The sequence below is a fragment of the Petromyzon marinus genome, chromosome 28 (assembly GCF_048934315.1).
Source record: "Petromyzon marinus isolate PM22_M1 ecotype Great Lakes invasive population chromosome 28, UKy_Petmar_22M1.pri1.0, whole genome shotgun sequence".
Lineage (NCBI taxonomy): Eukaryota > Metazoa > Chordata > Hyperoartia > Petromyzontiformes > Petromyzontidae > Petromyzon > Petromyzon marinus.
In genome coordinates this window covers 381,971-407,156 of record NC_133694.1, presented here as the reverse complement: position 1 = coordinate 407,156, position 25,186 = coordinate 381,971, and the positions used below count along the sequence as shown (strand labels likewise).

At 49.7% G+C, this 25,186-nt stretch overlaps 1 protein-coding gene across 11 annotated transcripts in view; it reads right to left on the bottom strand.

Annotated features, from left to right (window-relative positions):
* Nucleotides 1–25,186, bottom strand: part of LOC116946841 (kinesin-like protein KIF1A) — a 115,438-nt gene that overhangs the window by 6,078 nt on the left and 84,174 nt on the right. For 5 of the 11 annotated variants that reach the window (XM_076070214.1, XM_076070219.1, XM_076070218.1 and 2 more), the window contains 22 exons: nucleotides 24,361–24,558; nucleotides 23,162–23,295; nucleotides 21,829–22,233; nucleotides 20,332–20,450; nucleotides 17,093–17,178; nucleotides 14,431–14,590; nucleotides 13,846–14,008; nucleotides 11,754–11,844; nucleotides 11,270–11,388; nucleotides 10,112–10,167; nucleotides 8,683–8,791; nucleotides 7,299–7,365; nucleotides 6,050–6,134; nucleotides 5,217–5,325; nucleotides 4,783–4,809; nucleotides 4,284–4,398; nucleotides 3,669–3,802; nucleotides 3,183–3,244; nucleotides 1,970–2,115; nucleotides 1,194–1,502; nucleotides 534–605; nucleotides 277–401 (listed from right to left, as the gene is read on the bottom strand). In XM_076070214.1, the coding sequence (XP_075926329.1) occupies nucleotides 277–401; nucleotides 534–605; nucleotides 1,194–1,502; nucleotides 1,970–2,115; nucleotides 3,183–3,244; nucleotides 3,669–3,802; nucleotides 4,284–4,398; nucleotides 4,783–4,809; nucleotides 5,217–5,325; nucleotides 6,050–6,134; nucleotides 7,299–7,365; nucleotides 8,683–8,791; nucleotides 10,112–10,167; nucleotides 11,270–11,388; nucleotides 11,754–11,844; nucleotides 13,846–14,008; nucleotides 14,431–14,590; nucleotides 17,093–17,178; nucleotides 20,332–20,450; nucleotides 21,829–22,233; nucleotides 23,162–23,295; nucleotides 24,361–24,558 (2,891 nt within the window). The remainder of the gene's footprint in view (nucleotides 1–276; nucleotides 402–533; nucleotides 606–1,193; nucleotides 1,503–1,969; nucleotides 2,116–3,182; nucleotides 3,245–3,668; nucleotides 3,803–4,283; nucleotides 4,399–4,782; nucleotides 4,810–5,216; nucleotides 5,326–6,049; nucleotides 6,135–7,298; nucleotides 7,366–8,682; nucleotides 8,792–10,111; nucleotides 10,168–11,269; nucleotides 11,389–11,753; nucleotides 11,845–13,845; nucleotides 14,009–14,430; nucleotides 14,591–17,092; nucleotides 17,179–20,331; nucleotides 20,451–21,828; nucleotides 22,234–23,161; nucleotides 23,296–24,360; nucleotides 24,559–25,186) is intronic. The other 6 variants (XM_076070217.1, XM_076070223.1, XM_076070215.1 and 3 more) reach the window with 5 other exon arrangements.

Below are 25,186 nucleotides of genomic sequence, written 5' to 3'. Positions count from 1 at the left end.
GGATAAATTATCTATAGGAAATCCACTGCTGACTTTCTCACAAAAAAGGGAAACCATTTTACCGATCCTGGATGGATAATGGGTTGAGTCAGCCCTAACCAGGATTTGCAAAACGTTCGCTCCAGCGCCGGTCAACTACTCGTCAACGTGCAGACATGCTCGCCGAAGGTGATTGCGAGGCAGCTCGAGCGGTGGCAAGGATGCTCAGCCGCCCGGCTCTCACGGCTGGAGACGTCGCGGGCTATCGGCGGTGCCGGGCCATGGTGCGATGCTCACCGCTGGTCCATGGAGCTGTAGCGCGTGTCCGCCAGGGAAGGGCAGGTGGAGGAGGGGGTGATAGTCGTGCTGCTGATATCCGAGATGGAGAGGTCCCGCGTGAGGGTGGACGCCGTCTCCGACAGCTATGGTGGGGTGGGGGGGGCGGTGGAAATCCGGCATCAATGCCGGGAGGGGGGGGGCAACGAGGGCGTGCTCGCGACAACGACAACAAGCAAACTTGTGAAGCGAGGCTCGTGAGGGTCAGCTGGTCTCACCTTGTTATCACTGACACTGTTGAACACCTGGCTGAACTCTCGGTTGAAGGTGTGGGTCAGAATTCGCAGACACTGGAATGCACACATAGAAGATAAAGAGGCATTGTTTACGATTATGCTTATGTCGTCTCATTCAGCAATCTGTCTATATCATATTCATGCAGTATAGAATGTGTATAAACTTGTGCTTAACCCACGCATCTGGTGCTGTGTGAGTCACGTGTAAAAGCAATCGCGAAACAAACTAAACGCATCTGAAGGCGCTTTTGTATTTTGCGCAGGTTAAAGGTATCTCGGGCATGAAGCATCATGGGAAATAAATACTAGGGGAGCTGCGATGCTAATTCTCGTTAGGCAGCGCACACAGCAGCCGGGGGCGGAATGCCGCCCGGCTCGTGGATCTCTTTCTCGTGTTTCTCCTCCGGATGCACAGCGCTCGCATCGCCAAGGGCTGTGGTCACGAAATTTGAACTTTTTTTTTTAAACAGGTAACGACATTGGTTTATTTATTTTCTCTTTAAATATCAACGACGAGTGTTTCAAGGGGGCGATCGCCCCCGTCGCCCGCCCCTTCGATCCACCGCTGCACGTCGGCGAGAGGCCGACTGGGGGCGACCGGGCCCGGGGGACGGGGCTGACGGGGGGGCCGCGCGGCGCCACCTTGGCGGCGAGCTGCTTCTCGCGCTCCAGCAGCGTCTGCGTTAGCGGCGAGGCGTAGCCGCTGCTCTCGCTGGGCGTGGGCGTGTCCAGCGAGGGCGTGGCGGCCTCCTCGGCCGACGAAGAGATGTGCGACGAGCAGCTGGTGGACGAGCTCATCATCCCTGCTGAGGCTGAGAGGGGGGACGAAGACGACGACAGGAACGAGTCGCAGCCACCGGCCGCCACGGCGCCCCCTGCCGCCGCCTGAGGCTTGTGGGCGCCGCCCTCCAGGCGCTCGCGCAGCAGCAGGAAGTGGCGCGTCTTCTCCACCTGCGCACGGCGGCACGCGGGGGCTCAGCGGCGGGACTCGGAACGCGAGAGCGCGGGTTTGGACGAGTGAAGTGTCGCGCGTAGTTGCCACGGTCTATGCGTGTAGTGACGCTTGATACTTTAAATCTAACATCTGAGCCTTCTATGTAGCACCCGTGTGTGACTCAATTCCAAGCAATGAGCTCTTGAGTCTCTAATGTCACCCACAGGTAGAGGTGCCTTTACGTTGTGATTACAAATTCAGATGAAATGCAGAATACACGACACACAGAATTTCGAAAATTATTATATCGTAGAAGAAATTATAATTAAATATAAAAATCAGTGCTGCAAGCTGCCTGCTCCAACCCACGCTGACCAGCACGGTGAAGTATGGTCAAATAGCGCCGACGACCAACACGGCAGACTGACTATAATAATGAACATATTATTGACAGCAGGGATGGAGGGCGGTCGGCACTGCGCACCTCCTCCAGGTGGCTCAGGCGCTGCAGCTCCCACTGGTGGTCCAGGATGAGGCTGTCGCTCCGCGGCCTCCAGCCCGAGAGGTTCTCCTCCCCGCGCACGTATGCCACCGACGTGTCCAGCACGCGCCGCCTTCGCCTCTGCATGCCTGCGTGGATGCGCGAGCCACGTCACGACGGCGCGACAGCCCCCCCCCCACCCAAGGCGAACTGGGCCACCGTGAGATAATGCCGGAGCTCAAATAATTTGATGGGTACTTGAAGTTGAGATTTAAGTTAAGTTACGCAGAAAAGCCTCAATGGGTTTCGACTCCTCTTCAGGAGGGGGACAACGATTGATGTGTTTCACAATTAAGTGATTAATAAGTCATTTTTCAAATTTGCACAATGTTGCCCACACAGAATAGCCGACTGCTCTTCAAATAACATCATGGGATCTTTAACGTATACTGTGAAGCAGATGTCACTTTGTATGTTAACGTTAATACATCCGCAGCGATAACAAGGGCGGCCTGCCGGAGTGAAACCGCGAACGTCTGCAACAAGCAGCCAACGCTCGACCGCTGAACCGCATCACGGCCCCAGTGGGCTGAGTGGGTGGTGGCCCAGCTACAGGACCGGCCTGCCAGGTGAGTGCCTGAAAGGTCTACAGCCCAGTCCAATCCTGACCTGACTCCCTCTCTCCGAGCCTTGCCCCGCTTACCCCAGTGACTCCTGCTGGCTGTCCTATGCAGATTCATGGTGGGGGTGGGGTAGCAGGGAGTGCAGCTGTCGCCCCTTCATGATGGAGATTCATCATCATCAGGCCACAATTTAATATTACACTATCTCAAACCTTGTCCGTATAAAATGGAATTATTATTTGGATGCAACATGAGAGGCATCTGATCCTTTAACTCATATAATCAGGAAAGAGTGCCACAAGTTCAGTACCACCAAACCAACGGAACTGTGGTGCCAGCTGCACCACCTGCCTTGCCTACACATTTTCTAATTGTTAGGCAGCTTGACCCTATGAGCTTCCAAATATTGCTGTCAAATAAAATCAAAGTGATCTGCTTAACTCGTGGGTGAACAATGTGAGGTCGTTCGGCATGGGACTTCATGATCAGTCCGGCAAAAATCAATCAGTGCAAATGCCTCGGCCGCTTGCTGCGGCACAATGCACCACACTCGCAGTGTGGTTGGGAAGGATCTGCCGCGCAGTATCGCTCACCTGGGCTGCCATTGTCAGCCTGTCTGCAGAGGCTCAGCTCGTACAGCCCAGTGACTCGGTTACTGTCAAGAAGAAGCAAACAATGACACAGACTTTTAGAGTCTTTATAAATTATAACGCAGCGTTCACGGCAAAGCAACTGCCCTGCTTGCCGAGTGTTGTGTACAGCATTAATTATATAATTAACACAGTGGCTGAGCAGTGCGAGGGGAAGAAGCAGAAATAAGAATTGTGACCTGCAGTGTGGTGTTGAGTAGGTGAGTGGGTGAGTGAGTGGGTGAGTGAGTGGATGGGTGGGTGAGTGTTGTTGTGGTCTGCAGTGTGCTGGTTGAACACAGATTGAAGGAGACCGAATCCACAACATCTGTGAAGTGATGAGGAGGCGACTGACCACCGGTGGTTGTCTGATTGGGGTGAATCGGTGATTGTGTTTGGTTACGAAGGGGACCTGTGCCTCTTGGTAAGTACTCGCCAACGCTCTCTCACCAGTCAGGCGAGCGGCTGTACCCACTGCCGAAGAGGCTGCGTAGGGAGCGCGGTGGCGTGATCTTGGCATCACGGGCATAGAACACCATGCAGAAGTCCTTCGTGATCACAGCCGGCTGCGAGCAGTTTTCCATCTTCGAGACGAATGCACCCACACACGTGCACAAACACGCACGCACACAGGCATGCACAAATACACACACGCATACACAAATACACACACGCATGCACACAGTGAGCAATTCAGACCCTCGATGATGGTGTCATTTTCAATGGGTTTGCAATAGACCTCCAGGTTATTACTAGAGACAGGATTCGTATGGAAAGACTTTGCCTGCAACATTAAAAAATGTGGAATTTCCACTCCTGGCTTAGGGTTGCCAAAGGAGACGTTGCATTCAACACTCATTTGAGTACTGTATTGGGAAATTATAAATATAACTTCAACTATTTACTTTATTCATTAAAATCGTAAAGCAGCATTATATACTACAGCTTCATACATGTGTTTGCCAGGAAGCCCTGAATCCACATTCACACAGCAGTGGACCAATGCTGTTTCCTGCAAGTCAACTGTGCCCAAGGATGCTGCTCTCCACACCCCCAACCCTTCACCTCCAGGTAGGCTGACAGGGTCATGTAGATCTTCTCCCCATAGGGCGTGACACGGTTCAGCTGCAGCGAGTTGTGCAGCGAGCTGTCCCACACGGCCTCGAAGCGAAAGAACGTCCTGCGGTAGCAGGGAACGACGCGGTCAGCAAGACGGCCGGCCGTCCAACGAGCCGGCACCGAGCAGAGCGACCGCTGGTGTCAGTGTGCCGTGGTGTGCCGCTATGTGTCGCGTGATGGTGTGGATGGCACAACATGATGTGTCTGGATTCCTTCAGACCTAATTTTACCCGTACTGCTCCTACACATGTACTGCCGCTGCTGCTGATGCGGCCTAAGATTTGGCGCAAACAAAGTTTTTGCGAAGCGTACCTTTAATAAAATACGAACACGGCAGCGAAACCAAATGCAAACTATAGAAGCAAAGTATGAAGCGAACTTGAAATGCAAGTGCTTGCAGGAAGCTTGCAACATGAATTGCGTAAGACGCACGACAGCACAATACCTAGGCATGTCGGAATCAAGACATTGCCTGCAAGAAATTAAACACAAACGTTAGTACCATCCTTGCGATGGAAAACAAAATAACATAAAAACACCAAAAAATGCAAAGCGTAAAACAAAAGACTCCGCGTTGCATAACACTGTGTGTAACACCTCTGTGCCCAAGATGACATTAACATGTGCCCTGCAATATATTCTTTAAAAAAATAAACAATTCGTATAATAGTATTTTTACAGTATATCTATTAGATACGCGTGCACTTTTTCCCCAACAAAGTACAGTAAAAAAAACTCCAAGTGAAAGACCCAGACACTGCTCAAATTGTCAGCAGTTCTGAGTTTTGTTGGATGCACACAGCACAGGAGGAGTGTGGGAGCAAAGGCTCATGGGAGATTGGGAGGCGTATGGGTGCGCGTAGTCAGGTGCGGACGCACCTGTCGTCCCCAGCGGGGGAGATGTACTGGGAGGAGAGGATGTTCAGGGACAAAATCCCGGGGTCTGTGGCGGCGCTCTCCTCGAACTCGGGCGACGTGCGGATACGACCTGACCGCACACACAACGCGCGCACGCACGCACGTCCTCAAGCACGGCCGACTGCAACACAGGGACCCCCTTCCCTCTGTCACTCCACATAATAGCATGCACGTGTTTTTCTAGCAAGTGCCGACATGTGCTCGTGACGACTGGAGAAAACCCCCTACAGATGCTGCCATGCCAAGCCAGGCCGAAGTTTGTTACATTCCAACCCGGATTAGAACTCTCAACCTTTCTGCTCGTGAGCCAAGCGCTCTCGCCTCCACGCCGTCTCTCATCTAAACAATGACTGAATCACAGTACTCAGGTGTGATAAGCGTGCACTATTGAAATGCACTTTGTGTAACCAGGTGAGAACTCCAAGAGTGACCTGAGGGTGACCTGGGTCACCACAAGGACAAAGGCAATAGCATAAAAGAATTGCCACGACACAGAATATATAAACCGGGAAAACCAACGCGTTACAAAATAAATGAAAAAGACTCTACAAACACACTTACTTTTAAATACATTTTTAGTAAAATTAAGAAACAGAAAAGGAAATATAGATATTGGGTGATTTTTGCATAGGTGTGTAAACAGACAACAATTGTACAATAGCACCACACAGAATCGACGGGTCGCCATCACACTGCGATGAGACAGGAGAGTAACCAGGGCTGTTTCTGAAGCAATGGCGTTCCAGGTGTTCAGGGCGCTAGTTAGCAAGAGCAGTGCCAGCTTCCCGACTCACCGACGACGAGCTCGCGGACCTCCTTCCACTGCACCTCACTCTCCGTCTCGTGGATGATGGTCACCACAATGCGCCTCTGGATGCCCTGGTGGAGCGAGGGGGAGGGGGGGCATGTGGTCATTGATACGACCCTGCCGCACCGTAGCATTCGATCGACTACAACCGATTTTACACAGTAATAATAATAGCTCTTCATTTACCCGGGAAAGCCACACCGAGTCCATAGACTGTGTAACACCAACGACGCTCTATGTCTTAGCGATGGGAAGCAACTGAAGGACCAGAGGTAGCCCACCGTGCCACCCTGCTACTCAACAATATGGATTTATCAAGCATTTGAAATTGACCGCGTCTCCTGACTGTTTACAAAACAGACGGATGTGTGCGTTGAGAGAAGGGAGTAATGGACAGGAGTCTCTCAAGGTAGAGAGGAAAAATAAATGGAGAGGTGAGAATGCAGACACTTTTCAGAGAAGGTCAAGGCCCTAAGCCTGTTTATGGAAAGATGGAGGGAAATTGAGATCATAGCAGGAAAAAAACGGCTTCCCATTGAATGGATGCCGACTGGTGGATTTCTCAGCATATTGGAAAATTCCTAAAGTGTCAGACAGCATGCGTCATAGTGAATTTATCTTTAATTCAGAGTCCGGTACTCTCGTTAGTGGCCATGTAATAAATCACCCCTTGGCAGTTTGTCGAGACGCCACAATTTATGTCAAGAATGTACGTCTTTGCGTTCTGTTTGGACTACCTCAATACATTGCCTCTGGTCTGTTGTCTTGTTTGTACCGTCTCATCGACTCAAATGGTCAAAATATAACATTGGCATATGATTTGCGTGCACACTTTCATGCACGAGGGTCTGAACAGATTTCAAATGATTAATCGTCAGTCACTCATTGTTTTTTTCGGTAAAGTCACATATGTAGAAATACAATAAAATTATATTGAAACAAAAAACAATCACGACGTTTCGATCACAACGCAAGCGATCTTGTGATCAAAACGTCGTGAATGTTTTTTGTTTTAATATAATTTTATTGTATTTCTACATACGTGACTTTACCGAAAAAAACCAATGAGTAATTTTATGCAGTCACGAAAGCTTTAATGCTTTATAATCGTCAGTCGTTACACAGACACACGAGCTGGTGGATCCACCAGACAGGTTAGGCTGCTGCAGCATTGAAATCTGCACGAGCGCTTCTGCGATAGCGTCGGTGAGGTGATCGAGCAGCACGACGCTCACCTGGTGGAGCAGGTAGACTCCATGGCAGGGGATGCCACTGCTGTGGTCCACCAATGCGGGGATGTACCTGCACACACGGGAGGGAGCATCAATGACCATCACTCGCACCATAGCCGTCCGTCACGGCAGCTCCTCACAGACACTGTGCTGTCAAACTCGCCAAACATGGGGCCTCGCGTTCTGCTCAAGGGTACAGACTGCTTCTGACTCCGGGGAACACTAAATCACTCAGAGCTACAACTGAAACATAATTGTCTCTGAACCCATCATCGTCATTACCATCAGCCGTGGTAAATCCAGTAAGGGATTAAGGTCTCCTGAAGTCACCACAACCTCTCACTATCCCGAGATGTTTTCCTTGGCTGCCACTGACCATCGTCCATCATCCCTTATAGCTGTGATGCGCCCTGCGGTTTGTTAGATCTTCTTAATCGACGTATCTTCTCTAATTCACGTGGTCTGTCTTTAAATCGTGCATTTCTCCACGCTTCTTTGTGCACTGTTCAGGTTTTGTTCTGTATTTTTTTTGTTATTGACCACGTTTTTGAAGCCATCGTCCCCAGTAAATGCTGAGGTGGAAGCTGGCACAGGAATTATTAATGGATAGAGTCTAAAACAACAAAAACCTGGCTCTCACTCTACATCACGTATTGCACTCAATTCAGCATCGACGCGTGGCCAACAAACTGCTGCCCCTCCAAAAAGGAAAATATACAGAGAAGATTAAAACAAATTTACGATGTGAAGGAACAACACTGGGCGGGTGTGAGGCTGGCCAGTGGGTCCCTTGTGAATAATGTGAACGTGCGGGACTCGTCCCGCCTTCGTAACGTCCGCCGGAGAGTCGTGCGTTTGCGGCGTCCTAGGGAAGAGCGGAGTAAAGTCCATGGCCCTTCCTGTTCTACCCACAGGTGCACTGCCTTCACTCTGACGTTCCTACGACCGTAATTTATTTGCGAACGTTAACAGAGAATTGGAAATTTCCACCTTTGTAAAAGAATATGCCGTCCCCTTTTTGCAGTGGGAGCATTTCCTTTAACTTTTATGAAACCAGATCAGAATTAAACGAGTGCAGTGGGAGCAGTGTAAAAGCGCAACTAATAAAAAACCTCGCCACCACCACCTTCATCACCAACACTGCAACACTGCCGCGTAGCATGAGCACAGGACGCCACGTTAATGAAGAATGCAGTGAGTAATGAAGGTCTCTCAGAGAACGCCACACTGCACTCACTGTACCGCTCATGGAGGGCAGCGCTGAAATGGATAAGTGGCAATCGCTCAGGTGAAAGCAGATGGAAGGGACGAGGTGTACAGCATGGGCGCACGTGTGAGCTTGAGCGTGCGTCTGCCAGAGCCGGCACGCGACAGCGAGGTTACTCACTCCCCAGTCGGCTCCAGCTCCGAGATTTCCACCCACAGCAGCAGGTCGTACTTGCAGTGGCACTGGCCCGTGTTGGGCTTGCTCACCGTGTTTAGCTTGGTGGCCGGCACTAGGAAGAGAGGGGGAAAAAGTCATCGTGCCCACCTGGGACGTCGTTGCCAACGGCCGCGGTGCCCACGGGGTCGCCGCCGGAACGCCGGCGCCGGGTGAGCGTCCCGCACCCTCTCCTCTGCGCGAGCGCAACCGCCATCGGGTCGGATCAATTTGCGCAGCCTGCTCAGTAGATTTTGCAGGCAGTCACTAGACGGTGGCCGTTTCACTGGGAATTAGCAAAGTGTACAAGCGCCTGCGGTGTTTACAGAGGGCAATTAGTGGGCAAGGAGGGAACTGCTCATCGGCGCCAAGACGCCAGCACATCTCCTCTGACACTCCGGCATCACTTCCGAAGTTGTCTCCCAGTCGGGCTCTGCCAGTAAATATTTAAAATTTATTTTAATGCATGGATTTATAAATACGACTGTTAACCGTCAACTTTTAGGTTTTTTTACAATGGTTTAACTTTTGACGGGCGTCCCGTTACCATGACGCTGCAGGATGACCGGTGGGGCTAGCAGCAGCATTAGCGGCGGGCAGCCGCAGCGCCGGCGAGAGCCGCACAGGGGACGCTTCGGGGCGGCGGCCGGAGGACCGGGGCCCACCGCTGGTGCCGGCGCCGTGGGCAGCGCCGGCTCCAAGCTGTCCAGCAGCCGGGCGGCGGCGGACACGGCGACGTGAGCCGAGAAAGCGTCCAGCACGCACGAGCTCACGCAGCCCGAAACCAGACACTTAACGAGCTCTATCTTTCTGTCGTGATCTGCAGGCGGCGTTGGCGATCGAGGCGGTGGTGGAGGTGGTAGCGGCGAAGGAGGGTGGGTGCGCCCGAGGTGGAGGGTGATGAAGTGAGAGTGGGGGGTGCGGCGGGTAGGGGGGGAGAAAGGAAAAAAAACGAGACAAACAAAAACAACCATGCGATGCGAGACCATGCGGGGAAACGAAAACACAAAAACGTAATGTTTGAAAATCAAAATAACGTTGGTTTGGAAGCATGAAGATACTAAACAAAATCATGAAGAGGTTTTCTTTTGCAAATTAAATGTTAAAAGTAAGCATTTTGTATGAAAAAAACCTTTATGTGAGACACGGTAGATGGGAATGATGTTTTTCCAATGATCCGTGAAGACTTTGTTATTACTCTGCTCTGCAGGCCCTCATCTACTCTGCTCTCCAGGATCCACCTCAAGTGGAATCCTGGGACTGTCGACTATGCGGGTCCCCGCACGACTACGCGTCGCCATCCTCACTGCGACCCCGCGGCCCGGGCGTTTCTGTTCCGCGCGCCACGCGAGCCGGAGCACGGCGGAGCGCCCTGCAGGAGCAGCGAGTGGCCTACCTGGCTTGGAGAGCGGCATTGCCGGCGGGAAGTTGCGGCGGGAAGGCGGGATGGGGCTGCAGCAACATGTTGAGAAAGCAACGTCAAAGAGTTATCCTGGGAGGCACTGCGCGAGATTCTGAGTGCGCGAGATTCTGAGTGCGCGACTCCGTGTGCGCGACTCCGTGTGCGCGACTCCGTGTGCGCGACTCCGTGTGCGCGACTCCGTGTGCGCGACTCCGTGTGCGCGACTCCGTGTGCGCGACTCCGTGTGCGCGACTCCGTGTGCGCGACTCCGTGTGCGCGACTCCGTGTGCGCGACTCCGTGTGCGCGACTCCGTGTGCGCGACTCCGTGTGCGCGACTCCGTGTGCGCGACTCCGTGTGCGCGACTCCGTGTGCGCTGTCATGGGTCCGTATTGCCCCTCCAACTGCTGGAGCCGATATCAATTACTGTAATGTTTAAAAAAAATAGTTTCTCCAATTTAATCCTGACCCTGGATTGTGACAATGCTAAGAATGTATCACTAACATACAACTCTTGTGTGTGCGTATGTGCTTGTGTATACATGCCCATGCGACTGTCTCTGTGTGTACACACACCCATGTCCTGATGTTTGTGTGTGGGGAGCAGTAGTGCAGCGGTTAGCGCGCTGCGCTATGAACCCGGCGACCCGGGTTCGATTCCCGCTCACGGCCAACACCAGTGATGATTATCTGAACCGGTCCCGGGCCTCCCCTAGGTCGACTCAGCCTCAAATGAGTACCTGGTGCGGTGTGTAAACATCGCCACTGGGGAGACAAAGGCGGTCGGGCATGGTGCTGGCCATCCACCCCCTCGTGTACCGTTCCGGCCTTCATAGGTGCTCACTAACAGCAATTTCCTCGACAGTTTGTTAAGGCTATACGGGGGAACTTTGTCTTTTTGACTTTGTTTACACACACCCATGTTACTGTACCTGCGTGTTCCTTTGTGTACACGTTTGCGTACACAAACCCATGACTGTGTCTGTGTGTACATGCTTGTGTACACACACCCATGAGACTGTGTGTACGTGTTTGTATATACATTTTGCGTACACACCCCCATGTGCCGATATTTGAGTGTACAGGTTTGTGTACACACACCCATGTGGCTGTGTGTACGTGTTTGTATACACACGCCCACGTGTGCCCCCACCTGCTCAGATCCCCGCTCTGGTTGTGCAGGGGGTGTTGCTGGTAGTGGCCGAACACCTCGAACACGATCGGCTGGCTCTTGATGTACTCCACAAACGACTTGGTCACTTCCACGGCAATCTGCAACAGAGACCAGAACACTGAACAACACCCTTCGTCAACACCGGAGGGCCTCACTCTGTGTACAGGCTAATGTTCAGGAAAGGGCAAATGTATTTACATTCTTATTTATATGGGCTTTTACAGATTATTGTTTGTTTTTTGTAATGCGGTTGTTTTTGCTCTGATTTATGTTGAGTTGTTTTTGCTCTGATCACCATTTGCTTCATTGCTGTTCTGCACTTCATTCCATGGTGAAGCTTCTGTCATTTAGGTGACCCCAGATATGTCACTCTTGTAAATGAGACGATTCTGAACAGCTAGCTATCCTTGTAACGACGATGACAATGACGTTGATAATGATGTGAGAGAAGAGGTGTCCTCACATTCTGGACGTGGTAGAAGGCGAGAGGCAGGCCTCGTCCCGAGTTCTTGAGGGGCTCTGTGGAGAAGGCCTCGTCGTGGCAGTGCAGGAAGCTGCCGCACGGACCACAGTTTTCAAACCAATTACACTATGTAACACAATTTAGTTCCTGGATAGTAAGTGTTATTTCGTATTTGCTTATGCCTAAAAAGTATATGAAATGGCTATTATTCCTCACAAACTTTGCTTTTGTGACCAGGACAGTGATGTTTAAAAAATTACCTATTTTCAATGATAAAACGGGCGAATTTGTGTTTTTTCGTTCACATAAAGTCAGAAAAAAACAACATATGAATCAAAATTAACATGTATTTATACTAAAGTAATACAAAAATGACCACAACATATTTTTAAGTGAGTAGTTTTTCGATTATACTGTAAATCACTTTCACGAATCAGCCCCCAAATGTAGTCTCCCATCATTTTCTGTTCTTGGTAGCGGCATTCAAAGTCCATTATATCCTGGTGGAAGCGCTGGCCTTGCTCCTCTGAGTAGGCTCCCATGTTCTCCTTGAATTTATCAAGATGAGTATCAAGGATATGGATTTTGAGGGACATCCTACAGCCCATTGTGCCGTAGTTCTTCACCAGTCTCATCCAGCTCCACGTAGTTTTTGACCTTGTGATTGCCGAAGAAGCCACGAACCACTGCGACAAAGCTGTCCTAAGCCGCTTTCTCCTTACGTGAACTTCTTGGGGAACTCATTGCACTCCAGGATCGTCTTTATCTGTGGTCCGACGAAGACACCGGCTTTGACCTTGGCCTCAAAGGGCTAGGGAAGAAGTCTTGAATGTACTTGAAGGCTGCCGACTCCTTATCTACAGCTCTGACAAACTGCTTCATAAGGCCCAATTTGATGTGCAGTGGTGGCATCGGCACCTTCCGGGGGTCCACCAGCGGCTCCCACTTGACGTTGTTCCTCCCCACAGAGAACTATGGCCAGTCCCGCCTGTAGTAATTTTTGTATTACTTTAGTTTAAATACATGTTAATTTTGATTCATATGTTGTTCTTTTCTGACTTATTGTGAATGAAAAGACACAAATTCGCCCGATTTCTCATTGAAAATAGGTAAAGCTCAAAATATTACTGTCCTGGTCTCGAAAGCAAAGTTTGTGGGGAACAATAGCCATTTTCTTTACTTTCGAGGCATAAGCAATTAGGAAATAACACTTACTACCCAGGAACAAAAAAACATGTTACACAGTGTTATCTATTGAGCACATTCATATTTATATTCAACACAGTTGCTGAGCACAGGCCTTAGAGGCCCAAAACGTCAAGCGGCCAGGAACAAACAGCTCTATCAAAGTTGTAATCGATGAGTCAACTCGTTTCTTGAATGGAGTACTCATGAGAGATTAGGAAAAAAGATGATAGGTGGGGATTCTGAAGAGGAGCAGTGGTTCAGTAGAAGCAGAAAGAGAAGTGGTTTGCCCTGAAGTGTGGTGAGTGGTTGAGAGTGTTGGTTGTAACCTAAAGTGCGGTGGTTGAAAGCAATGCGGATGCGATGACAGAGTTAGTGTCAAAATGAGTGGAGGCATCAATGAGTGAAGTTCACAGGAACAGTAATCGATTAGGAGCCATCTGACTGCTGGTGAGCAAGTGACACAGGTAATGTTTTAAAATGTGATTTACCCATAGCTACTGTACGTTTGGTGATTTCGCAGCGCTGAGTATCGGGCAGCAGAGAGCAGTGCAGCAGATGCATTGTTTACCGTCTGTTTACTGACATCAACGCAAAGCCCCCTTGCTCGTGGTCTGTGTGCCATGAAGATAGGCACATTTGATGGCCACAGCGTTATTGATAAATGTGTTGAGCTGGTGAATGTTTTTTTACAGAGCACCCTTTACACGTCAGGGCATCTCAGAGAGAGTTACACACGGTAAACAAACATTTTGAAAGTGCACCCTCAGTGACAGCTGCCCGTGGGGCAAAACGTGACTCGGCACTTTGCCCACGAGCGGCATTAGTCTGCCGTGGGGGGGGGGGGCGACAATTGCCATGCCTGACCCCAGTCGAGCAGTTGTTGTTTGCCCGGCGCTCGGCTCACTTGAACTGGCAGAAGATGTCGGCGTACTCGGGCGGGATGCCCGAGGCCTGCAGCACCGTCACGCGGAACGTGAAGGTGCTGCCCAGCGCCAGGTGCTCGCCGGCACACTCCGCCAGCGCCCCACGTAGCACCCGGGCGGGGCTGTCCAGCTCGCTGCCCGACTCTGAAAGCAAACGTCGTTTTATTGTTCATTATTATTGTTGTTGTTGTTGGAGATGCCGTGGTGTAAGAGTTGGCACATTTGACTTCATCGTATCCAACACGTCTCTGATCAATGTGGAGGAGTTGACCAAATAACCTACAGGGTTCCCTCTCTAGCGGAGGCCATTTCACTGGCAGTGACATGAGCGAGCAGTTGCAGGTTCACGTCTTTACCTTCATTTAGTGTTATTATTTTTATTGCAAAAGTGACCAACGTGCCAGTTAGTTTGTACGTTTCTTTGTATCGTGAGTGAAGCTTCAAAGTTACACCCCAAGTCAGTCAATTCCACATTCCTATGGCATGAACAGTCCTTTTTGTAGGACAACCGCTGCTGACGCTGGGTGTACAAATGTGACGTCACGGTGTGAGTGCACACTGCCGACCGGACTGGCTGCTGGCGACGTTGTTGTTGTTGTTGTTTTCCTCCTCGTCCAGGGAGTCGGTGTCCATCGGGGGACCCTGCCCCTCCACCACACGCAGCTCCTCCTGCGAGGCGCCCACCTCCACCGGCAGCTCCTCCTGCAGGAAGGCCTCGCGGTCGCCCTGACGGCGGCAGAAATCACAACACGACGTTTCCAGTGTACGTAGAAGAGCCGGGGCGAGATCCCAAGAGACCAGGAAAGAGTCTCACTTGCAAGAGTCACTGAACTGGGTCACCAAAACGACAGCTCAAAGAGTAGCTGGTCTAAACGACAAAATGGCCATACTTCACTTCTTTGAGCTTGTGATCTTTTGTACATGCAATGCTGCACAATGTGTATTGTTATATCTGTTTTTTTCCCGCCTGCATTAATGTTTCTGTTGTGATGGGTTTTCTCATCAGATACAGATGTTAATTATTGTCATCTCTCACACCACCACCGCCACTGTATTTTTTTTACACTGTAACGCTGTGCCAGGACAGCAGCATGGTTTTTTGCACGAGGACCTTCCAACAGCACAAGCACAGAAACACATTTCTCGCATCTTGATGCCACAGGAGTCTACAGAGACCTCGGGCACTTAACAGCACGTCGAGTGCTTTATTACAAGGCTCCTTCTTCTGGGCTGACTGGCGTCTCTACATACATCACAAGTAACCCATGGCAGCCATCGTAAAATGGCTCTTTAGCTTTGGACACAATAAAAAGGTGGACTTGAATATCCCTGCCGCTTGGCTGTATCGAAATGAAAAGAAACATTGTCTGGCATTGATTTCAGGTGGATGATATGTAATAAGGATCGGTCTCAAGAACACGGGGCGATCATTTATCTCATGGGCTGAGCGATGGTACTGGCGGTGGCAATATCCTGGTGTTGTGTATTTCTTTGATTAACATGTGGCTGGGTCTGTCAGGGACTTGGAGTGTCATTGCTTGTGATAAATGTTTGATGCGACGAGACACAATGTCAAAATAACTTTGCTAGGATATCCGATTAAGGCCGGGGGTTTGGACAAAAATTATTTGAGCTTCACCATTTTCAGGACAAAGAAAGGGTACAGTAATATTTTAACATATTAAGTTATGAATATATTCACAAGAGAATATAAAATTGGATGAGCAATTTCTTTGTTTTATGAACATTTTGCTTTTGACATTGAGGGTCAGATTCAAACAATACATGTAAATAATGACAATAAATATTCTTAGCATTTCAGTTATTGTTTGATGTACAGGAATGGACTCAATTCGGCAAAGCACTCACAAATTGCATTCATAGAGCGTCTCCACGTGGGCTGCATCCCCAGGGAATGTACACGGCTGGGGGACACGTGCATAAGCGAGACGCGTAACAAATTGGTATTGTTTTTTTAGGAAATGCATCTCTGCCCCGTGGGGGAATGTCACAAAGATGATGGTCTGCAAGTAACAGAGTAATAGAAAGAGGCAGTAATAGTCTGCAGAGGGAAGGAAGATCTGGAGCATGGGCCTGAACAGAGTGAGGAACTCTGCCATGGAATTCCAGACCAAGGGGGCAGCCGCAAGGACGGAGCAACCACGAATGAGGATTATCCCATTCCTGCATTCCCACGTTGTGTCTGCAATGCGAGGAGCGCAGCACGATGTTCCCGTATTTGCTTAGCAGCCGTGCCCAAGATATCTGCCCCTACCCTTGACCGGCAGGGACCACAGCCTTTGCCAAAACAAAGAAACGCAAAATTGCAAGGCGTGCACCTCGCGTGCATTCGCACCGCCCGGCTTGCCACGGGAGCTCGCGTTCACGTGCGTCGGAGAGCGGCCGCCTCCGCTCTGCGTTGCTGCGGAACGGCCCACAGGAAACAAAGCCCCTCGGTTTGCTCCCCAAGGACTGCCATTAGGCCTAAAAGCTTCCCGGCTGCCCCTGCTAATCAGATGGACTTCATGAATTTAAAATGAACAGTAGTGCCTGTGCAATGAAAATTTATGTTTTAAAATAAATATTTAAATATCACTGATTCATAAAGGCAGCTTTAAATTACACTTCAATTTTTGGGGGGCAAAGAAGTAAATATACATCCAGGTGAATTAATGTGCAGCAGATTAGGAGGATGACAGTGTGCAGTCTTGGGCCATTAATTGTGAAGAGCATCCATCCATCCTTCACACATGACCTTTATTTTGGTCATTTATCTACAGCCCAATTCTGCAACCTTCATTTTTGGCTAATCGTTCCATAAAGTGCTGTCGTGCAATACTATTGGTCATTGTCATGACTATATCTATATGGTATTCATGGCAGATAGTATAAATGAACCAATAAAAGGAGACGTTAGGAATCGATTCTTGAACGAAACGGTGGCCCTGCAAGGTGCGAATGCATGAGGTCTGTGGCGGGTGAATCGCTGCCCGCAAACCACCAGGCCCGGTGCCTCTCGGATATGGGGGGCAGTAGAGCAGTAGAGCTGTTGTGTGCGCCACCACGACAGCAATAAATCGCAAAGGAGAGCGACCTTGGGTGGTCCCAAAGGGACAGCTGCTGGTGCATGGGGCCCAGCTTGGCACCCATCAGCTCTGGCCCTGCACCGCCACAAGGGAAGAACCTCACGGCGCACGGAGACGCCGCTCAATGCGTCGCCGATCTCACCTTGCGGAAATATTGGTCGTCAAACGATATCTTGGCCGTGCCCGACTGCCGCACACCGGAGCCGTAATCCGGAGCTTCGTCGTCCGCTGCCAAAACAAAAATCCACACTGAGCCCAACCATTCCAATGTGTTGACCGAACCCAGCTTTACAGAGTTTGTTGGATAAGTAGCCACACTGGCAAAATGAAGAGGTAATTTGGCCTTCTCCATCAAATTAGATTAGATATATTTAGAAACCGCTGGCTGAAACACACAAAGTGTCAAAGCAGTTTCCTGCTCAAATGACCAATGGGGCAGTGCGCATCTCCTGTTTACAGCACAGGCTCAAGGCTTCCCATTGTGCAAGGGCAACAAAAACATATTCTGAAAATCAAATCCTCAGTATGACTTGTGACAATTCGTCAAATCACAGTGAATTGTTACACGACTATTATTAAGCATTGACAAGTAATATTGTGTATAATCACAGGATTGAGGGTACACTGAAATAATTAATCATGTACAGCCCTCTGCCCATTCACTGCTGGATGAAGGTCTCTCCACACTGTGTAGAACATAGGGGTTGTTTCACTATACTTCACCACACCGGTCAGTGCCAGGCGGTGAAAGGAGAAGGCGGGCCCAGGACCAGTTTAGAAATGACTCGACCACCGGCTAGAGGCCGTGACCGGAAATCATACTCGGGTTACTGCATTCGTCACACAGTGCACTCAATGCTGAGTCGTTCCTCTACCAAACTAAACTTCGTGGATCGTGGCTCCTGAGAAAGCAAGTTTGTGAAGCTCATTAAGTTGTGATTCAATTCATAAACTCTCATAATAACACCGCTCCCTTAAAATGCACTGCAACAACCATTACATATTCCGAAATGATTCTGCATACAGTGAGGGAAAAGTATTTGATCCCCTGCTGATTTTGTACGTTTGCCCACTGACAAAGAAATGATCAGTCTATAATTTTAATGGTAGGTTTATTTGAACAGTGAGAGACAGAATAACAACAAAAACATCCAGAAAACGCATGTCAAAAATGTTATAAATTGATTTGCATTTAATGAGGGAAATAAGTATTTGACCCCTCTGCAAAACATGATTTAGTACTTGGTGGCAAAACCCTTGTTGGCAATCACAGAGGTCAGACGTTTCTTGTAGTTGGCCACCAGGTTTGCACACATCTCAGGAGGGATTTTGTCCCATTCCTCTTTGCAGATCTTCTCCAAGTCATTAATGTTTCGAGGCTGACGTTTGGCAACTCGAACTTCAGCTCCTTCCACAGATTTTCTATGGGATTAAGGTCTGGAGACTGGCTAGGCCACTCCAGGACCTTAATGTGCTTCTTCTTGAGCCACTCCTTTGTTGCCTTGGCCGTGTGTTTTGGGTCATTGTCATGCTGGAATACCCATCCACGACCCATTTTCAATGCCCTGGCTGAGGGAAGGAGGTTCTCACCCAAGATTTGATGGTACATGGCCTCGTCCATCTTTCTTTTTATGCGGTGAAGTTGTTCTGTCCCGTTAGCAGAAAAACACCCCCAAAGCATAATGTTTCCACCTCCATGTTTGACGGTGGAGATGGTGTTCTTGGGGTCAAAGGCAGCATTCCTCCTCCTCCAAACACGGCGAGTTGAGTTGATGGCAAAGAGCTCCATTTTGGTCTCATCTGACCACAACACTTTCACCCAGTTGTCCTCTGAATCATTCAGATGTTCATTGGCAAACTTCAGACGGGCATGTATATGTGCTTTCTTGAGCAGGGGGACCTTGCAGGCGCTGGAGGATTTCAGTCCTTTACGGCGTAGTGTGTTGCCAATTGTTTTCTTGGTGACTATGATCCTAGCTAACTTGAGATCATTGACAAGATCCTCCCGTGTAGTTCTGGGCTGATTCCTCACCGTTCTCATGATCATTGCAACTCCACGAGGTGAGATCTTGCATGGAGCCCCAGGCCGAGGGAGATTGACAGTTCTTTTGTGTTTCTTCCATTTGCGAATAATTGCACCAACTGTTGTCACCTTCTCACCAAACTGCTTGGCAATGGTTTTGTAGCCCATTCCAGCCTTGTGTAGATCTACAATCTTGTCCCTGACATCCTTGGAGAGCTCTTTGGTCTTGACCATGGTGGAGAGTTTGGAATCTGATTGATTGATTGCTTCTGTGGACAGGTGTCTTTTATACAGGTAACAAGCTGAGATAAGGAGCACTCCCTTTAAGAGTGTGCTCCTAATCTCAGCTCGTTACCTGTATAAAAAAACACCCCAGCTCTTTCTCATTGAGAGGGGGTCAAATACTTATTTCCCACATTAAAATGCAAATCAATTTATAACATTTTTGAAATGCGTTTTTCTGGATTTTTGTTGTTATTCTGTCTCTCACTGTTCAAATAAACCTAACATTAAAATTATAGACTGATCATTTCTTTGTCAGTGGGCAAATGTACAAAATCAGCAGGGGATCAAATATTTTTTTCCCTCACTGTACACACACGATAAATGTGGCACTAAATTGCATAAACGGCTCATTAAAAGTAATCAGAGGCCCATAAAAGAAAATAGGTTTCAAGGCCATTACTTATGCATCTCATTAAAGTCACCAAGCCCACATTTTACATTTTAACATTAACGTGACGTTATTTTCACCCCATGGGTGAGGGCGCAAGGCTATAGGTTCTATGCAGATTATGCAAATTAGGAAATTTCCGACAAATGAAAGCTGTACAGTTTGACGCAATTTATCCGTATGTAACAGTGCCAGAGCATTTACATCCAAGGGGCAGGACCACGCTGACAAACCATCAGATCCCAGCCACATGACGCTCACACATGGAGGTTATAACATCAATGCCTGCTCTATATAAACTAGGCACAATCACCACGTGGGGCTCCAAATTACACAGATTGGACACATTTTGGTCACCGTTAAGGCAATTTAAAACATTCACATCATCGAGTCAACTAACCCATCTGCAGGACGGTGTGCAGGCTGCACGTCGAGACATTTATTGTGAATTTGCTTTAGATGGTGATGACGAGGACGAGGGTGATAACGATTGTAATGGCAATGGTGATGCTGACGATGGCAATAATGGTGATGACAGCGATGAAGAATACAACTGAGATGATGAAAGCGATGACATCGGTGATGATGATGCTAACAATGAAAGTGACGACGATCGACGATGAGACTGGATCTTCGCGAAGATGGCAGAGATGAGGAGGACACAAGAGTAGGCGGTGGGCCCCACCTGTGATAGCCTGCACGGCGACACGCAGGAACCCCTTCACCTCCCCGCGCTCGTTAGCCACGGCGGCGGTGTGCACCAGCGGCACGGGGTAAAGCAGGTTGCTCAGGTACACGAACGCCCTGGGGGGTGGATGCAGCGGGAATGGGGGGCGGACAGACGGAGGGCATGGGGGTGGAAGCAGGTGGTACACGAGGCATTGGGGTGATGATAGGGGCAGCAGCGGAGGGAGAAGTGGAGAACAAATCGAACATCACCAATTTAGCGAGCGCTCGCGTCACCCACACAACGAATGCCCTTTTGTTCAGTTCATAAAAATGTTTTCAAATTATGGTAATTAACCAAGTAATACTCATGAGTAGGTACATTAAAACAACTAAGCAAAATGGGATATGGCACTCAAAAAGTAAACAATACATTTAAGTTGCCAAATTATTACCATTCACCATCATAAGCACATTTGGTGTTAACGCCAATCATACGGTTACCAACACGAAGGAAGGCGCTGCTATGCTTGACAGACGAAGTCTGCACGAGTCTCCCAGGAAAAAGCGATGTCGCTATGCGTAATCGCAATTGAGTCATTTGCGGGTACATTTTAAAATTGGTAAAAATGCGGACCGTCACGATGGCAAACGAAATTAATCCACAAGGGGTATGAGCATGACATTTGGTGTGCAGGAAAACAAATAAAACAAAGCGGCCATGAAGATGAGGGTCACACAATCGGAGGAGGCACCGGTCACAATCCACGGGAGCTCGGCATTCATGGTAAATGGAATTGTGCGACTCGACCGTGAGAACGCACGCAGGCGCCGGTGCGTGACAAAGCGCCCTTGGTTGGCTAAACAAAGTGTGGGGGAATGGACGGGGCCATCAACAACAAAATATGAAAATCAACTTTAAAAAATGATAAAAGACAAAAATCACAGTCAACAAAAAAACACTTTATTTTTTTACCAAATATAAACGAACCAAAGACACAAAATGAAACTCAAACAGAAAATGTGTTTTGCTTACAATGGTTGAACTTAAAAACGAACACATGAATTGGATAATAATGTAATGGATTAAAGTAGCCCTTAGCAAGATGTATAAACACCTAAACATGTTTTTTTATAATTGATCAAATGAAGTGTTTTAAGGATTTATTTCATAAATTGTGAAAAAATTGGCATTTCCCTACATTTTTGGCAGAAAAATAAGCAGGCTGTGATGTAACCCAAAAAGGAGTAAAAACAGCCTATCCCAACGACACCAAGGGAATGTAGAACTTCCACCAGCAGCCCAAAGCAGCTACGAAAGCGAGCAGCATCGCCCCACTGCTCACTCAGCCGAGAGCGGCATTGCAACGCGGCGACACAAGTTTGGCAATTCGCCGCCGACGATGTAGAGATCGATCACTGGACAAGAGCAACCGCAAGCAGCGACAAGTGCAGCCGAGCGCGTGACCGCGACGGGAGGCGCGGACGGAGTGAGTGCGGCCGGGGGCCCACGGACCTCCCGAGGAGGCTGAACCACGGCGATCGGTCGTAGAACGGGTCGAGCTCCCCGTGCAGCAGGCCTGAGCCGGCGGCCCCCGACGGCCCGTCGAGTGGCCCGTCGTCCAGCGAGCTGGCCTCCGAGCCCGTCGTCTCGTCGTCCACGAATGCCTCGTCGTCCAGCAGCTCCAGCGCCTCCTCATCTTCGTCGTCGTCATCGTCGTCGATCCTGCGGCCGCGAGCGTCCCCGTCGCAGTCGGAGCTGCCGCGGCCGGCGCGGCCAACGCGGCCGGCACCGCGGCCGCCGCCGCCCTCCTGCTCGTCGGCTAGCTCCGTGATGTCGGACTCCCCGCCCAGCGAGAAGGTGGGCGACGGCGTGAGGTCGGCCAGCCGCTCGCTCACACACGTGCTGAAGAGCGGCGAACTGGCGTCACCGTTTCATTCATTTCGAGCGGGGAGAGGGTGTCGTGTTTTTGTTTTTATAATAATTTGTGTTATAGTTTTGTAATTAATTAAGATTTAATGATGAATATGTTTGTGATTTTTTTGGTAAAAGCAATTTTTTTATGTTTTTGTAATTAGTTAATTAGCACATTCATTTCATTGTGGATTTTGTGATTTTATAGTACAGTGCAAAGGGAAGAGGGGGGGCATGGAAGGAGGGAGCGGTGGGAGTTTGGAGGTGTCGGGGCAGTGGTGGGGGGGTGGAGGAGGGGAATGAAAGGGAATCAGTGTGAAAATAGTGGCCTAAACGAGAAGCAGCAACAGGGAGTGTAATCGCTCACACAGGTTTAGACGCACACAGAAACGCAGGCGCCACCGCGTGCTTCAACAGCGGCCCGCTCGGTGTGCTGGGATCCTTGTTGCCCGCGAAACCCCGAGCCACTATCGAAGCGCGTCTGTGACGGCCTCTGTGGCCAGCGTTGATGCAACGTTGATGCAACGCCGGCCGTGAAACACCGTGCTGGCCAGACCAATGGGGAGCAGACCTCTTTCCGTACAACATTGCAAAGCGGTGCAGAATTGGAGAACGCAATAGTTATGGCGGCCCGGTAGACCAAATCGTCAGAGGCCATCGCTTTGTACGTAGAACCCATGCAAATGTTTTGAATCAAACCCAAGCACACATGGGGGGTCACACGAGGCCAACTACAACCTCTGACAGAGACAGAGCCAGTACAGGAGACAGCTGCACCACCGACCCCGACAACACTTGCCCCCGTCACCGCACCGCGACGCCCGACTCGCACGCCAGCAGCGTCGGTTCCTCGCGACGGCGCTCCGGGGAGCAGCAACCACAGGAGGCGTGAGCGTGGGGGGGTACAGCAGTAGCAGCAGCACGGGGTTCTCACCTGCCGACGAGCCGGAACCAGGGAAAGCGGTCGTAGAAGGGGTCGTGACCCGTCATGCCGGGTTCCCCGTCCTCAGACGCGTTGGACGATATCTCCCCGGCGCGGTCGTACATCTCCCGCATCGTGCCCAGCCGCTGCCTGCCAACGCCAGTACGATGTGAACATCCGACATTGATATGAATTGATATTGCTTACCCAGAAAAGCAATTACTAGTTTCATTGTATGTTTTTTTTAGCCATGGCAAACCCAACGGAAACCCATGCAGAAAAGGGAGAGAACATGCAAACACCTCAAAAAAAGGTGCTCAAGGGAGGAACTGAACCCAGGTTCTCATGGCTTTGAGGCACGGGTGTCACCACTGCGCCTCTACATCGAGCGAGATACACCTCTACACCCACTCCGACCTAGCCTTCACGACCGGGTGAACTATTATGATTTGGGATCTCGTTTTTATTTTTCAAGTTATTCTACATAAATTGTGAAGTTTTTCATTTGCCTAAACGTAAGATTTTCATGCAATCTGCAGACAATTTGCACACATTCTTAAAGAACAAATTTGACACAAATACAACAGCTATTGTGAGCATAACAACCGATTTGAATGAAAGGTTTGACGAACCTGGCTGAGTAACTACAAGCAGTGCGCCTAGGCGCCTGTAAGGAGCACTACTGACTGAGCGGCGAGACGATTGTTTGACTTTCAAAACTATCCGAAACAAGCAAGAGGAGCTAAACACACAAGTCACTTTCTGACTTCCTAGATTTTATTCGGACTTCCTGCATTCTGTCCTGAAGATGCTTGGCACCGTTCCAAGTGAAACGTCGCGCATCTAATCGCCAAGTATGGCTGTGAGAAACGTTCTTCACCTTATCATTGTGAGCTGAAACAATCATCAATGGTGCATTAAACGCTTCTACACCACGTGACCATTTCACCTTTCTCTTGTCAGGTGGTGGAAGGTCTCGCTTGATCGTTACTTGGCTTTCCTCAAAAATAGTCTTCGAATCACAATTTTGGTTGTCAAAACCTACGTGTTAAGTGTAATGTCACACACGTTCATGTGTTCACATGTTCTGTGTTCGAAAACCACACCCCCCCGCACCCGCCCGACACACTGGTTTGGCCCGGCCTAGCATGGCCTGGCCTCGCGTGGTCTGGTTGAGTGTGGTCTATCATGGCCTGGCAAGGCGTGCCCACTCGCCGGAGCTTGTCGAGGCTCCAGTAGTGCGTCGCTCCGTTCTTCAAGTCCTGCACCTCCACGGCCACCACGGTGCGGGGGAATGGGCGGTCGCCAGCGTCGTCGCGGTCACGTTGGCGCGCCGCCTCCGGAGACAGCAGCTCGGAGGGGAGTGGCGAGTAGGCCGTGTCGGTCAGCAGCACGAACTGGAACTGCACCTGCACACGCGGCACGCAGCAGCATGGACGTGCTCACTACTTGGACGTGACGCAGCTTCAACATGCGATGCTGTCCTGGCAGTGACGAGATGGGCGGTGCAGCAAAGACTTTGCAACGATTGTAACACCGTACGGTGTTAATTATTGCTATGCTTGTTTACTCAGGAAAACCTCACCGAGTCTGAACTCTTTTTAAGGAGGTTCCTGCTCAGATAATTGCAACAGGGAGCGGCGATTACGATTGCCATTTAAGTAAATTTGTGAGTGATTTTTATCGTGGCAAATTTTGGCCACTGACGCTGGCAGTGTCATATTCTTCTTTGAATTACCTCACAGGATATTTAACGTCCACTGTAACCAGAGTACACTGATTTATGATTAATACACCCGCAGTGTACAACTGTGCGGTCTGCTGGATATGAACCACAAAGGTCTGGCAAACGAATGCCCACTTGCAGGCCGGGTGCCCAGTCACCTTGTGCTGCACAGGGACAGCGGCCACTGGGGGTTCCCTTTCTAACGTTTGAGATGAGACGTCACGCAAGTGGCTTATCATGCGTAAAGCACGCCGAGACGCCCTGGCGAAGAGCAGGGGGACTATCAAAAGTCAATCATCATCGTGGGCATC